Consider the following 14,243-nt stretch of genomic DNA (forward strand, 5'->3'; position numbering starts at 1 on the left):
TTTTTAAAAGACTCAAGTAGTTATGTGAAGAATGGACTATAGGGGAGGAAAGTAACCTATAGCCAGATAAAACTATGTGCTCCAAGTACAGTTTCTATTATAATAATTAGCATGTGTATAACATTTAATCATTTACAACAGACTTTCATGTATATTAAGGACAAGCCCAAAGGGTAGGATAATTTATCACTATTATGTAGAAGTGCAAACCATTGCTCAGAAAGGCCCATAACAGGTGAACAAAGATCCAATTGTACTTTTAATTTAACAGACACGAAACTGATATACTTTCCAGCCAGTTCCTCAGCACCATTGTTCTGCTCTTGACTCATGACTCGATATAGAAGAAGAACGAGGAATTGAAAGAGAAAATGGAGGTAAAGCAAGTTGGTGGGGGGTGTCGTAAGTAATGGTAGTTACCTCAATTATTTTTTTGGCATGTATATGTGTGCGTGGTATGCACAGGTGTATGTATTCCTGTGTGTTCTGGCTTCATTTCTTTTACTGTGATACAATTCCGTGGCAAAAAAAAAAAAAACCCAACTTAGTCAGCATGTGTTTATTTCTGTTTATAGTTCTGCACTGTAGCCCATTGCTGTAGGAATGTCATATATTCACTTGTTTGTTTGTGTTCAGCTGTCTACCTCCCTTTTTTTTTTTTTTTTTTTTTTTGGTTTTTCAAGACAGGGTTTCTCTGTGGCCTTGGAGGCTATTCTGGAACTAGCTCTTGTAGATCAGGCTAGTCTCGAACTCAACAGAGATCCGACTGCCTCTGCCTCCCGAGTGCTGGGATTAAAGGCATGTGCCACCACCATCCTGCTTCCTCCACTCTTTTTTTTTTTTTTTTGGTTTTTCGAGACAGGGGGTTTCTCTGTGTGGCTTTGGAGCCTATCCTGGCGCTCGCTCTGGAGACCAGGCTGGCCTCGAACTCACAGAGATCCTCTTGCCTCTGTCTCCTGAGTGCTGGGATTAAAGGCATGTGCCACCAATGCCCAGCCTACCTCCTAATCATGAATTATACAATTCATGATTTCCTAGGGAATGGGGCCGCCCACAGTGGACTGGTTCTTTTCTTATCAATTAACTGAATTAAGAGACCCCCCCCCAAAGAGACATACCCACAATCCAACCCCATGTAGACAAAAATCTTTCCCTGAGCCTCTCTTCTCAGATGATTCTAAACCCTGTCAACACAGGTAAAACTACTCATCACAGCGTGTGCGTTTGGGTGTGCATCGACATATGTGCCTTTGTGTGGGTTGATCCAAGGTTGAGGTTGTGTGTCTTCCTTGATTGCTCTCCACTATATTCATTGAGGCAGGGTCTCCCAGCAAGTCTAGAACTTTCTGACAGGCTAACCTAGCCAGTTTGCTCTGAAGACCCCTTGTCTCCGCCTCCAGAGTGCCAGAGTTACTGGCAGCAGCCATGCCTGCCTGGCCTTTGTGGACACCCTGGGATACAAATTCTGGCCTTCACACTTGTACAGCGAGTACTTTATTCTGAGCCTGTCTCCTAGGTTTCTTCATCCCCAGCCTATCTCCCTAGCTTTGACCTAATTATTTTGTTTCAAAGACAGATTGAACCTATATGGAGATAGCAAATTATTTTCTTTTGTATAGCTTCTTTTAATTTTTTTTTTCCGAGACAGGGTTTCTCTGTGGCTTTGGAGCCTGTCCTGGAACTCGCTCTGTAGACCAGGCTGACTTCAAAATCACAGAGATCCGCCTGCCTCTGCCTCCCGAGTGCTGGGATTAAAGGTGTACACCACCAACGCCTGACTATGTAAAGCCTCCTGAGTACTGGGACATAAAGGTGTGCACCATTATGGACCAGCCAGTATTTATTTATTTATTTATTTATTTAAGATTTTATTTATTTATTATGTCTTCTGCCTGCGTGCCAACAGAGGGCACCAGATCTCATTCAAGGTGATTGTGAGCCACCATGTGGTTGCTGGTAATTGAACTCAGGACCTCTGGAAGAACAGTCAGTGCTCTTAACCACTGAGCCATCTCTCCAGCCCCCCAGCCAGTATTTATTTCATTCAAAAATTTATTTATTTTCTGTGTATGAGTGTTTTGCCTGAACATATGTATGTGTGACTTGTGCGTGCCTGGTGCCTCCATAGGTAAGAAGAAAGTATTGGGTCCCCTGGAACTGGAGCTATGGATGGTTGTGAGCCACCATGTGGGTTCTGGGAACTGAACTCAGTGCTCTTAACCTTGGAGCCAACTCTCTAGACTATCATGCATATTTTCTTGAGGATGGTTTAGGAAAAGTAAGTGTGTGAATGTCTTTATATTCAGAGATCAAGGGGTTGAGTTTGGATTATTTATTGGACTCCATAAAAATGGGCTAAACAGTTGTTTCTTTTGTTTAAGATTTTATTTATTATGTATACAATGTTTGGCCTGCATGTATACCTGCAGGCCAGAAGAGGACACCAGATCTTATTATAGGTGGTTGTGAGCCACCATGTGGTTGCTGGGAATTGAACTCAGGAGGACCTCTGGGAGAGCAGTCAGTGTTCTTAACCTCTGAGCCATCTCTCCAGCCCCCTGGACTAAACAGTTGTTAACTGAGTGTTGCTAGGTACTGGGTATTAACTCAGACATTTTATAGATCCTCGCTCATTTGGTGCTCACAACAGAACAGAAGTTGTTAGGGAAGTATCATTAGAGGTGGATGCATTATTATCTATCCCCATTTTATGGATGAAGAAGTAGGTGCAGAGGCCTTAATAAGTGCCTGGCCCATACAGATACTAAGTCATAAAGTAAAAAACTGGTTTACTTTGACTCCAGCACAAGACTAGACTGTAGGCAGGTCACATGATGTGAGCATACATAGACTCCAATCACCGTGTGGAGTTGATGGGGAGGTGTTTTTTTTTTTTTTTTTCATTTGTTCCCACCAAGGTCACTTCTTTGTCCAGGAGGAAGGGAAGGGTTGCACCATTTCTCACTCCTATTCAAAGGGCACTATGTCCAGATGCTTATGTAATAGCATTGTTGGCTAGCCACCCATTATTCCCCCCCTTGGAGTGAGAATATGAAGAGTCGGGGCTGGAGAGATGGCTCAGGGGTTAAGAGTGCTGTCTGTTCTTCCACAGGACCGGGGTTCAATTCCAGCACCCACGTGACAGCTCACAACTGTCGGCAACTCCAGTTCCCAAGGGATCCAACTCCCTTGCACAGACATGCAGGCAAAATGCCAATGCACGTAAAGTAAAAATAAATAAATTTAAAAAAGAAAGCATGGATAGTCTTCATTTATTCATAGTCCAGTCCTGCCCTCACACCTTGTATTATTTTGAGCCAGCCCAGCATCAGGTACGTATGTATTGTAAAGATGTACACCAGTGTCTGCGCCTGTGGTTTTGTGACAAACAGGAATGAACCGGCCTCAAGTCACTGTTTCCACTCGAATTTCTGGCATGTTCACACTGCAGAGGAAGGAATGCAGAACAGAACATGCGTACTAGTAGACACATTTAACAAATGCTAGGCAGTGGTGGTGGACGCTTTTAATCCCAGCACTCGGGAGGCCGAAGCAGGTGGATCTCTGTGAGTTCGAGGCCAGCCTGGTCTACAGAGCGAGTTCCAGGACAGGTTCCAAAGCTACAGAGTAAAGCTGTCTCGAAAAAAAAAAAAAAAAGAAAAAGAAAAAAACAAATGCGTGGGGATTTGCCGGCAGTTGCTATGTCTGACTTGGATCCTCCCTAGCTGGGCTACATAGTTCAATATTTGGTTCCTCTTAGTGTTCCAGAGTATGACGCACGACCAACAAAACGATGGCATCGTCCTGAAACATGGGGGAGCCAGCGGGAAGGGTTATTCTTGGAAGGGCGGAGCCCCTTCCTCCCCCCTCTACAAGCCCCTCCTTTTCTGTTCACCTGAGTCCCCCAAGTCTCTCCTCGGACTCCTAGAGTCGCCGCAGGGAGCACAGGCTTTGAAGTTTAGGCTCTGGTCCCTAAGAAACTGTCTAGAAACCCTGTCTTCTTCTTCTTCTTTTTTTTTTAAGTTTCGTCCAATGAAAAAACCGAGGGAAGGACTAGGAGGCGGGCTGGTGACGTAATGTAGATTGATTGGCACTGAAATTCTGGATGTCCTGGATTAGCCACGAGTTTCGCCAATCCAGAGGCAGGGGTGGGACGGTGCAGGCGCAGAGAATTGGTTTGGCTGGCTTGGATTTAAAGCGATAGAAGCTGTTGGAGTCCTACAAGGCAGTCCCCGATACCCTCCCCTCAAGTCCTTGGGGCCATTTGGGTCCCCAGAACTGGGGAGATGGTTTGCGGCGGATTTGCCTGTTCCAAGAATGCGCTGTGCGCTCTCAACGTGGTTTATATGGTGAGGTTTTGGGAGTGGGGAAAGCTCTGGGGCGGACAGAATAGGGAGAATTTCTAGGGGACTTCCGGTGGGGAGAGGGGTTTACTGGGGGTTCTGGGAAGCTTTCCAGAAACTTCCGGCGAAGAGGGAATTCCTGGGTACTTCCGTGGAAGAGGAGAGACTTCCGGTAATGAGGGGGCTTGTGTGGTGGTGGGGAGGGGTGAATCGAGGACTGTGGGCCTACAGTCCCAGTCTCCACCTGTGCTCCGGTTTCTTCCCAAAATAGAGACGCCGGACAACCCTAAGGAGTGTATCCTGAGACGCTACTGCCGTTGCCCCACTATCCCAGATATTCCCAGTTACTTGCGAAGCGCGTCCAGGAATGAGTAGCTCTGAAAGCACACCTCCGCTGCCTGCCGTACTTAGTTCACGTCCCCTTGTAATAGCCTTTGGCAGTGCTGCATGGTAGAGTTCTTTGGCGATGACAGGGTCTCATTATGTGGCTAGCACAGGCTAGCCTGAACTTTGCTGTACTGCGGTTTGCAGGGATTACAGGTGTGAGCCACCACATCAGGCTGAAATGTATTCTACTTTCTGTTTCTTGCAGCTTGTGGGCTTATTGCTCATTGGCGTGGCTGCCTGGGGCAAGGGCCTGGGTCTGGTGTCCAGTATTCACATCATTGGAGGAGTCATTGCTGTGGGAGTCTTCCTTCTCCTCATTGCAGTGGCTGGGCTCGTGGGGGCTGTTAACCACCACCAAGTGCTGCTCTTCTTTGTATCCTGACCTGGAGTGATTGGGGTCCCTGGGCAGGCTTTTCCTAAAAGGGTTTGGGAACCTCAGACACGTCTGTTCTTACTGTGTAATTCACAGAAGTTGATTTTTTGTTTGTTTTTTTCGAGACAGGGTTTCTCTGTATTGCTTTGGAGCCTGTCCTGGAATTCACTCTGTAGACCAGGCTGGCCTCGAACTCACAGAGATCCGCCTGCCTCTGCCTCCCGAGTGCTGGGATTAAAGGCGTGCACCAACAGGCCGGCAGTGTGGCTATTTTTTAATTCCCCATGACTCGAAGGCTAGTGTTCCAGCCCCAACAAACAAGATAGGATTCTTCTCTAAACACCACTGGTGACACAGCTGTCTCTAGCTGTTTCCACAAAACCAGGCTGCACACATGAGACACCAATGCCTGGCTTAGAAGTTGATTTTTTTTTTTTTTTCTCAACTTGATAAGACTAGTTTTAGGAACAGAGAAGGGCCTTGAACTCTGTCCCCTTGCCTGCCACATTGCGGTTACAAATTACACTGGGTGAGGTTTTAAAAACACACAAAAAAATGGGATTGTGCTACATAACCCTGGCTAGCCTGGACCTCACACCAGGCTGGCCTTCACACTGATATTTTAAATGGAAACTAGATCTCTTTTTTGCCATAACTACTTCTCAGTACATGATCATCCTTGGCTTGGTCTTCATCTTCCAGTTTGCAATCTCTTGCTCTTGTCTGGCTATCAACAGAAACAAGCAGGTAAGGCGGTGATGCTTTTCGTGCTTGCTATCTCCACCTTTGAAGATCTGTTAACGTGATCCTTGCACACCTTCATCCTTGGGTCCACTACTTCAGAGGTGTGTGCTTCCTCTGACATGTATGGTTAACTCCCCAAGATGTAGTCAGAGAGAACCTGAGAAAGACACTAGGCACTGTCTGTGACCATGATGTGCCATCCTGTTTCTGTGGGAGGCTGATTGCATTTGCCAGAATAGGGCGATTGAAGCATGTGAACCGAGAGTGGAGGGTAGGGACATTAATGTTCCTCTGCCTGTATGTGTGCTCTAGATGGATGTCATCAACGCGTCCTGGTGGGTCATGAGCAACAGTACCCGGCATGAATTGGAGAGAAGTTTTGACTGCTGTGGTTTGTTCAACCTTACAATGCCGTACTTACAAGATGATACTTCCTGTGGTGCAGTAAGTTGAAGGATGGGTAGTGCATCTAAGAGGAAATGGGTAAGGGCCATACCCAAATAAGTGACCTCAGTGTGAGCCGTGAGCCATGAACTGGGCTGTAAGGATTCAGCCAAGTGGGACTCCAGTCTGGGAACTGTTCAAATACCAGCTATTTCTGGGGACATTCATTGTGGCAATTTGGATGGGGAAGGCTAGCAGCTTTGCATTCTGTTTATTATATTTTTGTCGGCAGATGTGCAAGACCAGAAGTTCTGCATGCCAGATGTGTGGGGAGAAGTTCCTCAAACATTCGGATGAAGCCCTGAAAATCCTAGGTGGTGTTGGCCTCTTCTTTAGCTTCACAGAGGTAATGATTCCCCCTTCCTCACACAGACACCCCTAAGCCTTAAACCCCAAGATCCAAAATAACTTTTGCTCTCTCCCTCTCCTGCAGATCCTTGGTGTTTGGCTGGCAATGAGATTCCGGAACCAAAAAGACCCCCGAGCCAACCCCAGTGCCTTTCTATGAGACTTCTTATCTTTCAGATAGGATCTTTGAAGCCTAGGCTGGTCTCCAACTTGCTATGTAGCCAAGGATGACCTTGAGTTCTGGATCCCCCTGCCACAGCGACCCAGTGGTGGGGTTACAGGTGTGTCACCACACTCAGCAAGTCTCTGGATCCTTGCTTTTGCTCTCCCCTCCTAAACTCCTGAAAACCTAGGTGTGGTTCTCCCCCGACACATGTTGTTTGTTTTAAAGAACCTAACCCACTAAACCTAATTAAGTGGTTAAACTTTTGTTTTTACAAATTTTGATGGAAACAAGATATAGGGAAAGAAAAACTTAATACCTCTTTCTGGGAGAATATAGTATTACTCCTAGAAGCATGGATGGGAGCTGGGAGCTTTTCCTAACTGTTTTCCCTCACTTAGACACCCTAGCCTGGCTCCAAGGACAAATCAGAAAATACCAGGGGAAACAACTTTTGTGGGGAGCGCGCCAGGGCTACAGCCCAGGGCCTCACACATGATAGGCAAGTGTTTCTATCATAGCAGTCTTACCCAGGCAGGACCCAGAGTGAAGCAGAGACGTAAAACTAAAGCCATTTTAACTGAAAACAAAAACAAACAAAAAAAACGAGAAAGGATAGAAAGGTCCTTTTCAATCTTGTCAGCCAAACAGCCGGACTGCCTAAGTCCTGTGTGACAGCCTACAGGTGTTGCAGAGAAACCTCTTGCAAGTGGGCTCTCAAATCTCCCAAAGGCAAACCCAATCAGAAAAACATTAAAGGGGTGAAAAAAAGACCATATTTCTTTGTCTTTTTTTTTTTTTTTTTTTTTTGCTGTATAAAAAAGATCCCAGTATAAATCAGGGAGGGAAGAAGACAGAGACACCCACCCTTTAGTGTAGAGAGAGAGAGAGATGGGAGGGCAAGAGGACAAGCCTCATAGGGAGGGGGGAATGTCATTTAAGGGTTAAAATATTCTCTGTAAAAAACTGGAGGTGTCTCCACAGCCCCAGAGGAAGGCACAAGTTGAGGTTCTCGCTGTCGCTCAAGTGTCCCAAGGAGAGGAGAGGCAGCTAATCTTCTCACTCTGGGTCACTCTCTTCCTTGTGTAGGTAAGAGTGCTGCAGGGCTCGGAAGGCAGAAATCCGCTTATGTGGGTTAAAAGTCAGCATCTCCTATGAGGGGAGGCAAAGGTCAGAAACCAGCCGAGGGGGATGATGCCCACCCCAAAACGCTGTGCAGGTGTTTCCTGCATCCTACCCTGCTGGCCACTCATAGCAACAGGAAAAACTACAGCCTGTCCACTAACTAGAACTTGGTTCCACAATGGCCTTGGGCCCTGTGTTGTTTCTTCTATGTTCATTGCATGTTCAAGGCAATGCTCACATAGAAATCAGGTTAGGACAGTCTGGAATGCCGGTACTTCCCTTCCGCCTTGTTTGAGAGTTTCTTGTTAGTGCTGTATTAACCAGACTATCTGACCTGTGAGCTTCCAGGGAATTCTATCTCCACCACCCATTTGGTATTAAGAGACACTATAGAAGCTCACTGACACATAGCTTTTACTCGAGTTCTGGGGATTCAAACTCAGGTCCTTACACTTATGCCCTAAAAGCTTTATCACAGAGCCACCTCCCTGGCCCATGCCCACTACCAGCAGCAGCTGTGCTCCAGATTCCTCCATCTCCGGTACCACCGACTGCACAGGCCGCGGCCCTCTGGGGGAAAAGGCTCCTCGGGGAAGAGATACCTCTCGAGGCCAGTCATCTTCTGGGGGCAATCCAATGAGACTGTAGGGATAACACAAATCTGGTCAGGGGGGCTTTTTCCAGTTTCCATCTCCAGGGCCAACTGCCATTTGGAATTGAGCAGAAACTGAATTAAGAATGGGGAATTTTAGCCGGGCGGTGGTGACTCATGCCTTTAATCCCAGCACTTGGGAGGCAGAGGCAGGCGGATCTCTGTGAGTTTGAGATCTTGTAGACCAGCCTGGTCTACAAGAGCTAGTTCCAGGACAGCCTCCAAAGCCACAGAGAAACCCTGCCTCGAAAAAAACAAACAAAAAGGGGGGGGGGGATTTCTTTCCCCTTTATTGGACACTTACTCAAAGATTTTGCCCAACTGGTCAGCTTCAGAGTTTCCACAGAAGAGAGGCCTAAGGTAGAAAAATATTCCAAGTATATATTATTTCAGAAATAAGGGAATGATAATCAAAGTGGCTGAGATTAGAGAGGACGGAGAATAAGGGAACACAAAGTTCCTAATTCCTAGACATTTCAGGAAATTTGCCTGCATCGTTTCTGGTTTTAGGCAAGTTGGTGAACATAAACAGGATAGGTTGGGACTATAGCTGGGTGGCAGGGCACGCGCCTGATAAATACAAGAGCCTAGGTTGGGGCGTCCAGTGCCATATGCACAAAAATGGTCAAGAACGGGTATGTCTTGTAAAAAGACCCAGGGGCGGGGAGTGTAGTTTAGTGGTATAGAGCATTTGCCCAGTGTATGTGCAGTTCTGATTTCAACCTCTAACACCATAAGTAACATCAAAAGATTTGTGTAACTGAAGGGACCTAAGAGTTCCACACCCTGAGCCAGGTGGTGGCGGCAGGCGGATCTCCGAGGGAGTCACAGGACAGCCAGGGCTACCCTGTCTTAAAAAACAAAAGTTTCAAGCCCCGTACTTTCGACGAAACATCTCTGCAAAGATACAGCCAACGCTCCACATGTCCACGGGTGTTGCGTATGTAGACTGCAGAAGAACTTCAGGAGCACGGTACCAGAGTGTAACAACCTAAACAGAAGAGGAGAAACGAGTGAGAGTCCTTTTCATGGCTCATAGCTGCTGGGCTTTGAGAACGTCAAGCACAACACACCTCAGCTGCTACGGGAAATCAAGTACTACCTAAAGCCGAATCCCATTGGGGCTGCCATCTTTCCACTCACCACAGGTGTGAGGGCCATCTGGTAGCTGTAGATTCTGGCCAGGCCAAAGTCAGCCAGCTTGACTGTCCCATTACTAGTCACCAGAATGTTCTCCGGTTTCAGGTCTCGGTGAACAATGCAATTTGCATGAAGAAAATCCAGGCCGCTTAGAAACTGTCGCATCAGGTCCTGGTTTTGAAGGAGAAAGCCCCGGACACCATGTAACACGCTCAAAAACCCCAAGAGTCCCTACTACAAAGACCCGGATCCACCTCTCACCGAGCAGCCCGCTCACCTTGATGGTCTCAACTGGCAAGCCTGGTGGGGGTGCTTTATCCAGGTATGTCCTCAGATCCTGATCTATATGCTCAAACACGAGAGTGACCTTGATGTCTCGATCAGTTCGGGAGGTAGCACAGACATCCATTAGCCTGACAAAAATAAACAGTCGCCAGCCGGTCAATGTCCTTTGTTCCAACGTGGCCTCTGGAGTCCTAGGGTCCCACTCCCGACGACCACACCCCTGGCTTACAGATCCCATTCTTTCCTCCCCACTCCCAATCCAACCTCCTCACCGTACAACATTGGGGTGCTCGAAGGCCTCCAACCGCCTCAGTAAGGCCACCTCGCGTACAGTGCTGATGGGAAGGCCCCCTCCAGCTCCCCCTCCGTTGGGAACTCGCACACTCTTGAGGGCCACAAAGTGGCCACTGTGGGGATCTCGGGCCTTGTATACCGTCCCATAGGCACCAACACCGATTTCAGCCACCGGTTCATAGCGGGAGGTAGCCATTCTCGGAGCAGGGAGATCTCCTACAATCACAGAGGCTTCTAAAACCAAGCCCTCCTTTCCTTCACAGCTAGGAGGGGGGATGACCCAGCAGTAACAAAGGAATTCCTGCCCACGACCGCACCGACACAGCCGCCCATCCCCTCCCTCCACGCTGCCAGAGTGCCGCGCCTCAGGTAACACAAAAGACTCTCCCACCGAGCCCTCCAGCCACGTGATGTCCCGGAGGGGCGAAAAAGAATGCATTCCTCCCGGGGAGGAGGAGGGGGGAGAACGGGACATCGCACCGGGCACAAAGAAGACCATCACAATGCACGGCGTTGGCATCGAAGGTTGCACACTTTATTCCCTAAAATCACACGCTGGCCGCGACCACAAAGGCCCCGCTTCCCGCCCTTGGGCCATCCTTCCACAACGAGGGGATCCATAGGGTGGTGGCGGGGCGCCGGGCCCCATCCCTGCAAGCGGCTGCACTCACCTCTCGCCCGGCCAAGAGCTGCGGAGGTGGCCCTTTATCTGGGCCCGGGAGCCGGTTCCTGCGGCGCCATACACCGGGGATCGGTCCCGGGCAGCTGGACGCTACGGGCCAGACCATAGACACGGGCCGCGAGCTAGAGAGGCCCCCCTCACCCCCACCCTCCCCATGTGACCAGCAGCCAGGGAGGCGCGCGGAAACCGGGGGGGGGGGGCGAACGCCGGACGTTCGCGGCGGACACGTGGTCTCCATCCATCCATCCATCCATCCATGCATGCGCAGTGGATGACCTGGGATGGGGGGGGCGAAACTCGCTCGGGCACGTGACCTGTTGCTATCCCACGTGACCCCTCAGCTCTGCGCTGGGAAGCAGAGGCGTGGCTACGCCGCCTACCACGTGACCCGCCGCCAGTCCCTGACTGCCGAGGGGGTGTGTGGGGGCGAGGGAGGGTGGAGCACCAGGCGGTGCCATGGCAACCGGGCCAGCCGGCTCTCAACTCTGGGCTCAAGGCCGAGCCTGTGCGCATCTCTCCGTCTCACTCCTTGTCTGGACGTGGGCGGGGAGGTCCGGGTGCTAGTGGGAGATCCTGGTACCAGAGATGGGACTGTCACATTTTTCACTCCAGCGCCATGGGGAAGGAGCATTCGTATACTGTGCCTTCGTTTTACTCATTCATTCAACAAAAATTTTACTAAGGGCTCCTTTCCAGTTGGTATGTGATGTTTTTGTTTTGGTGTCTCAGCCATTCGCCCTCTGAAGTAATGATGAGGGTATCTAATGTAGGCAAGTGTGGCCCCTTATGAAACAGGGAGTACGATTCCTATCCAAGAAGGAAACTAGGGCTAAAAGATGGACAGCAGGATTAATATACTCAGTCACTGTATGGGAAGAGTGGCAACGTAATGCCCTCCCCTCTTCCAACTTGCAAACCTCCCTGGGAATATTAAAAGCAGCAAGGAGTTATTGGAAACTCTGTTGTTTTGTTTTTTTTCGAGACAGGGTTTCTCTCTGTAGACCAGGCTGACCTCGAACTTACACAGATCTGCCTGCCTCTGTCTCCCAAGTGCTGGGATTCTGAGATTAAAGGCGTGCACCACTACGGCCCAACAGGGTGCCTGATCTTAAAAGGCTCTTAACACTAAGATTCTGTATTGTGTTACATATGTATGTAATTGTGCATATGAACAGACAAAACGGTGAGCGTGTACAAGGGCGGTCACCAACACCACTTCAGACCACCATGTTGCCCGAGAACGTCTTGTGTCCCTCTGCAAACATGCAACTCATCATTGGTGTCACATTCCTTTTTATTTCTAATGCAGCTTTCTTAGAGCTACTCTTGCCCTTATGGGCATTTCCCAAGTGGTCTGTGCCCACAGAAATCTAGGTAGACAGGTAGATTTGGCATTCGTTGTGTTGTGGGCTCCAACTCCTTTGTTGTCTCCCACCATTTGGGGAATAAAAGACCATGTACCCATCTGTGAGAAACTCTAAAATCTAGAGCTGTTTTAAAATTGTTTTTTAGCCAGGTGGCAATGGCTCACACCTTTAATCCCAGCACGGGATAGGCAGAAGCAGGCATCATGATCTCTGTGACTTTGAGGCCTGCTTTGTCTACAGAGCTAGTTCCAGGATAACCAAGGCTACCCAGAGAAATCCTGTCTCAAAATAAAGTAAGATTGGTGGGGCTCAGTGGTTAATACTGCCTTGGCTTCCAAAGATCCTGAGTTCAATTCCCAGCAACCACATGGTGGCTCACAAGTATCTGTAATGAAATCTGGTGCCCTCTTCTGGCCTGCAGACATACTCACAGGCAAAACACTATGTACATGATAAGTCTTTTAAAAAAATAAAATTGGTTTTTGAAGCCAGGGATTGGAGTCAGTGTTTTCTTCGTTCAATTCCTGTGCTATGTTCCCAAACACTAAACTCTGAAATCATATTTGAGACAGTATAGTTGAAGGGCCTTAGCTTTCTAAATGCTGTTTCTACAGACATGAACAACTACTCTGGCTCTGGCTCTGTGTGTGTAATTTTGTTTTGATGAGATAAGGTCTCATATAGCTCAGGTTGGCTTTGAAATAGACATGTAAGTGGCTGGAGAGATGGCTCAGTGGTTAAGAGCACTGGCTGTTCTTCTAGAGGACCCGGGTTCTGTTCCCAGCACCCACATGGCAGCTCATACCTGTCTGTAACTCCAGTTCCAGGGGATCTGGCATCCTTACACCAATGCACATAAAATAAAAAGTTTAAAAAAATAGACATGTAGCTAGGGTAGCTTCAAATGTTTGAATGCTTGATCTTACTGCTCCATCTCCCCAGTACTAAAGATAGTGGCATGCATCACAATCAATTTCTTTCCTTATTCCTCCTCGTCCTCCTCCTCTGTGTCTTGCCATGTAGCTCAGGCTGGCTTAGTTTGAAGACTTCAAAGACTTTGCTTTGAATCAAAGTGCTTGGATTCCAGACCTGAGCCACCACACCCAGCCTGAAAACATTTTATGACCTGGTTCACCTTGTCCTCCATTCTAATTTCTTTCTTTTCTGGTTGAGAATGTAACAGTGGTGGGGCATGGTGGCACACGTTTTTAATCCCAGGAGGGGATTGGGAGGCAGAGGCAGGTGGAGGGCCAGCCTGATCTATTTAGTAAGTTCCATGTTAGCTGGGACAATCAAACTTTGTCTGAGAGGGGTGTGGGGAGTGGATGTATATGTACACACACACACACACACACACACACACACACACACACACACACACGAATGTCAACTCTATAAACTCAAGATTAACATAAATCATAATCAAGGACAAAATGGAAGGCATATCGGGCTGATTTCCTCTTTTTTTTTTTTTTTTTTTTTTCAAGACAGGTTTTCTCTGTGGCTTTGGAGACTGTCCTGGAACTAGCTCTTATAGACCAGTCTGGTCTCGAACTCACAGAGATCCACCTGCCTCTGCCTCCTGAGTGCTGGAATTAAAGTCATGCACCACCACTGCCTAGCCAGATTTCCTCTTCTGCTGCTCTGCTGCTTCTTGCTGTCAAGGAGACTGTAAGAAAAAGATCAGGGCCTAAATTGGCTAAGGGGCTGGAGAAGTGGGTGTTCTATTGGCTACATTCCTAGGGCTGTTTGGGGTTTTTAGCTTTCTGAAAGGCTAAGTGTCTGTGAGCTTATTAAACTTGCAACACTGTTTTGTTTTTTGTTTTGTTTTGCTTTTTTCCCCTGAGACAGGGAGGGTCTCACTGTGTAGCCCTGGCTGCACTGGAACTTCCTTTG

General features: G+C 48.1%; 2 protein-coding genes across 2 annotated transcripts; one reads left to right on the forward strand and one right to left on the reverse strand.

The window, feature by feature from the left end:
* The first annotated feature begins 4,140 nt into the window (after positions 1 to 4,140).
* On the forward strand, positions 4,141 to 7,580 carry Tspan31 (tetraspanin 31). Its single transcript, XM_027392261.2, has 6 exons — positions 4,141 to 4,349; positions 4,936 to 5,103; positions 5,770 to 5,850; positions 6,160 to 6,291; positions 6,524 to 6,637; positions 6,725 to 7,580. Exons 1-6 carry the CDS (start codon positions 4,287 to 4,289, stop codon positions 6,797 to 6,799), a joined length of 633 nt encoding a protein of 210 aa, XP_027248062.1. The 5' UTR covers positions 4,141 to 4,286; the 3' UTR covers positions 6,800 to 7,580.
* Positions 7,581 to 7,590: 10 nt separating this feature from the next.
* Positions 7,591 to 11,127, reverse strand: Cdk4 (cyclin dependent kinase 4). Its single transcript, XM_027392260.2, has 8 exons — positions 10,970 to 11,127; positions 10,277 to 10,514; positions 9,997 to 10,132; positions 9,723 to 9,890; positions 9,461 to 9,570; positions 8,884 to 8,934; positions 8,434 to 8,569; positions 7,591 to 7,954 (listed from the first exon to the last, which is right to left on the reverse strand). Exons 2-8 carry the CDS (start codon positions 10,492 to 10,494, stop codon positions 7,862 to 7,864), a joined length of 912 nt encoding a protein of 303 aa, XP_027248061.1. The 5' UTR covers positions 10,495 to 10,514; positions 10,970 to 11,127; the 3' UTR covers positions 7,591 to 7,861.
* Positions 11,128 to 14,243: the final 3,116 nt, after the last annotated feature.

The sequence above is a fragment of the Cricetulus griseus genome (genome assembly GCF_003668045.3).
Source record: "Cricetulus griseus strain 17A/GY chromosome 1 unlocalized genomic scaffold, alternate assembly CriGri-PICRH-1.0 chr1_0, whole genome shotgun sequence".
NCBI lineage: Eukaryota > Metazoa > Chordata > Mammalia > Rodentia > Cricetidae > Cricetulus > Cricetulus griseus.

Bases quoted from the DNA above. Each gene is read 5' to 3' on its own strand.
- Cdk4 (XM_027392260.2), bottom strand. From the start codon at position 10,494: ATGGCTACCTCCCGCTATGAACCGGTGGCTGAAATCGGTGTTGGTGCC. The intron at 10,133-10,276 runs GTGAGGAGGTTG...TATTTTTGTCAG, and splicing joins GAGCACCCCAATGTTGTACG to GCTAATGGATGTCTGTGCTA. The intron at 7,955-8,433 runs GTAGTGGGCATG...CTCCCCTCATAG, and splicing joins CTGGAGCACAGCTGCTGCTG to GAGATGCTGACTTTTAACCC.
- Tspan31 (XM_027392261.2), top strand. From the start codon at position 4,287: ATGGTTTGCGGCGGATTTGCCTGTTCCAAGAATGCGCTGTGCGCTCTC. The intron at 5,104-5,769 runs GTATCCTGACCT...ACTACTTCTCAG, and splicing joins ACCAAGTGCTGCTCTTCTTT to TACATGATCATCCTTGGCTT. The intron at 6,638-6,724 runs GTAATGATTCCC...CCTCTCCTGCAG, and splicing joins TCTTCTTTAGCTTCACAGAG to ATCCTTGGTGTTTGGCTGGC.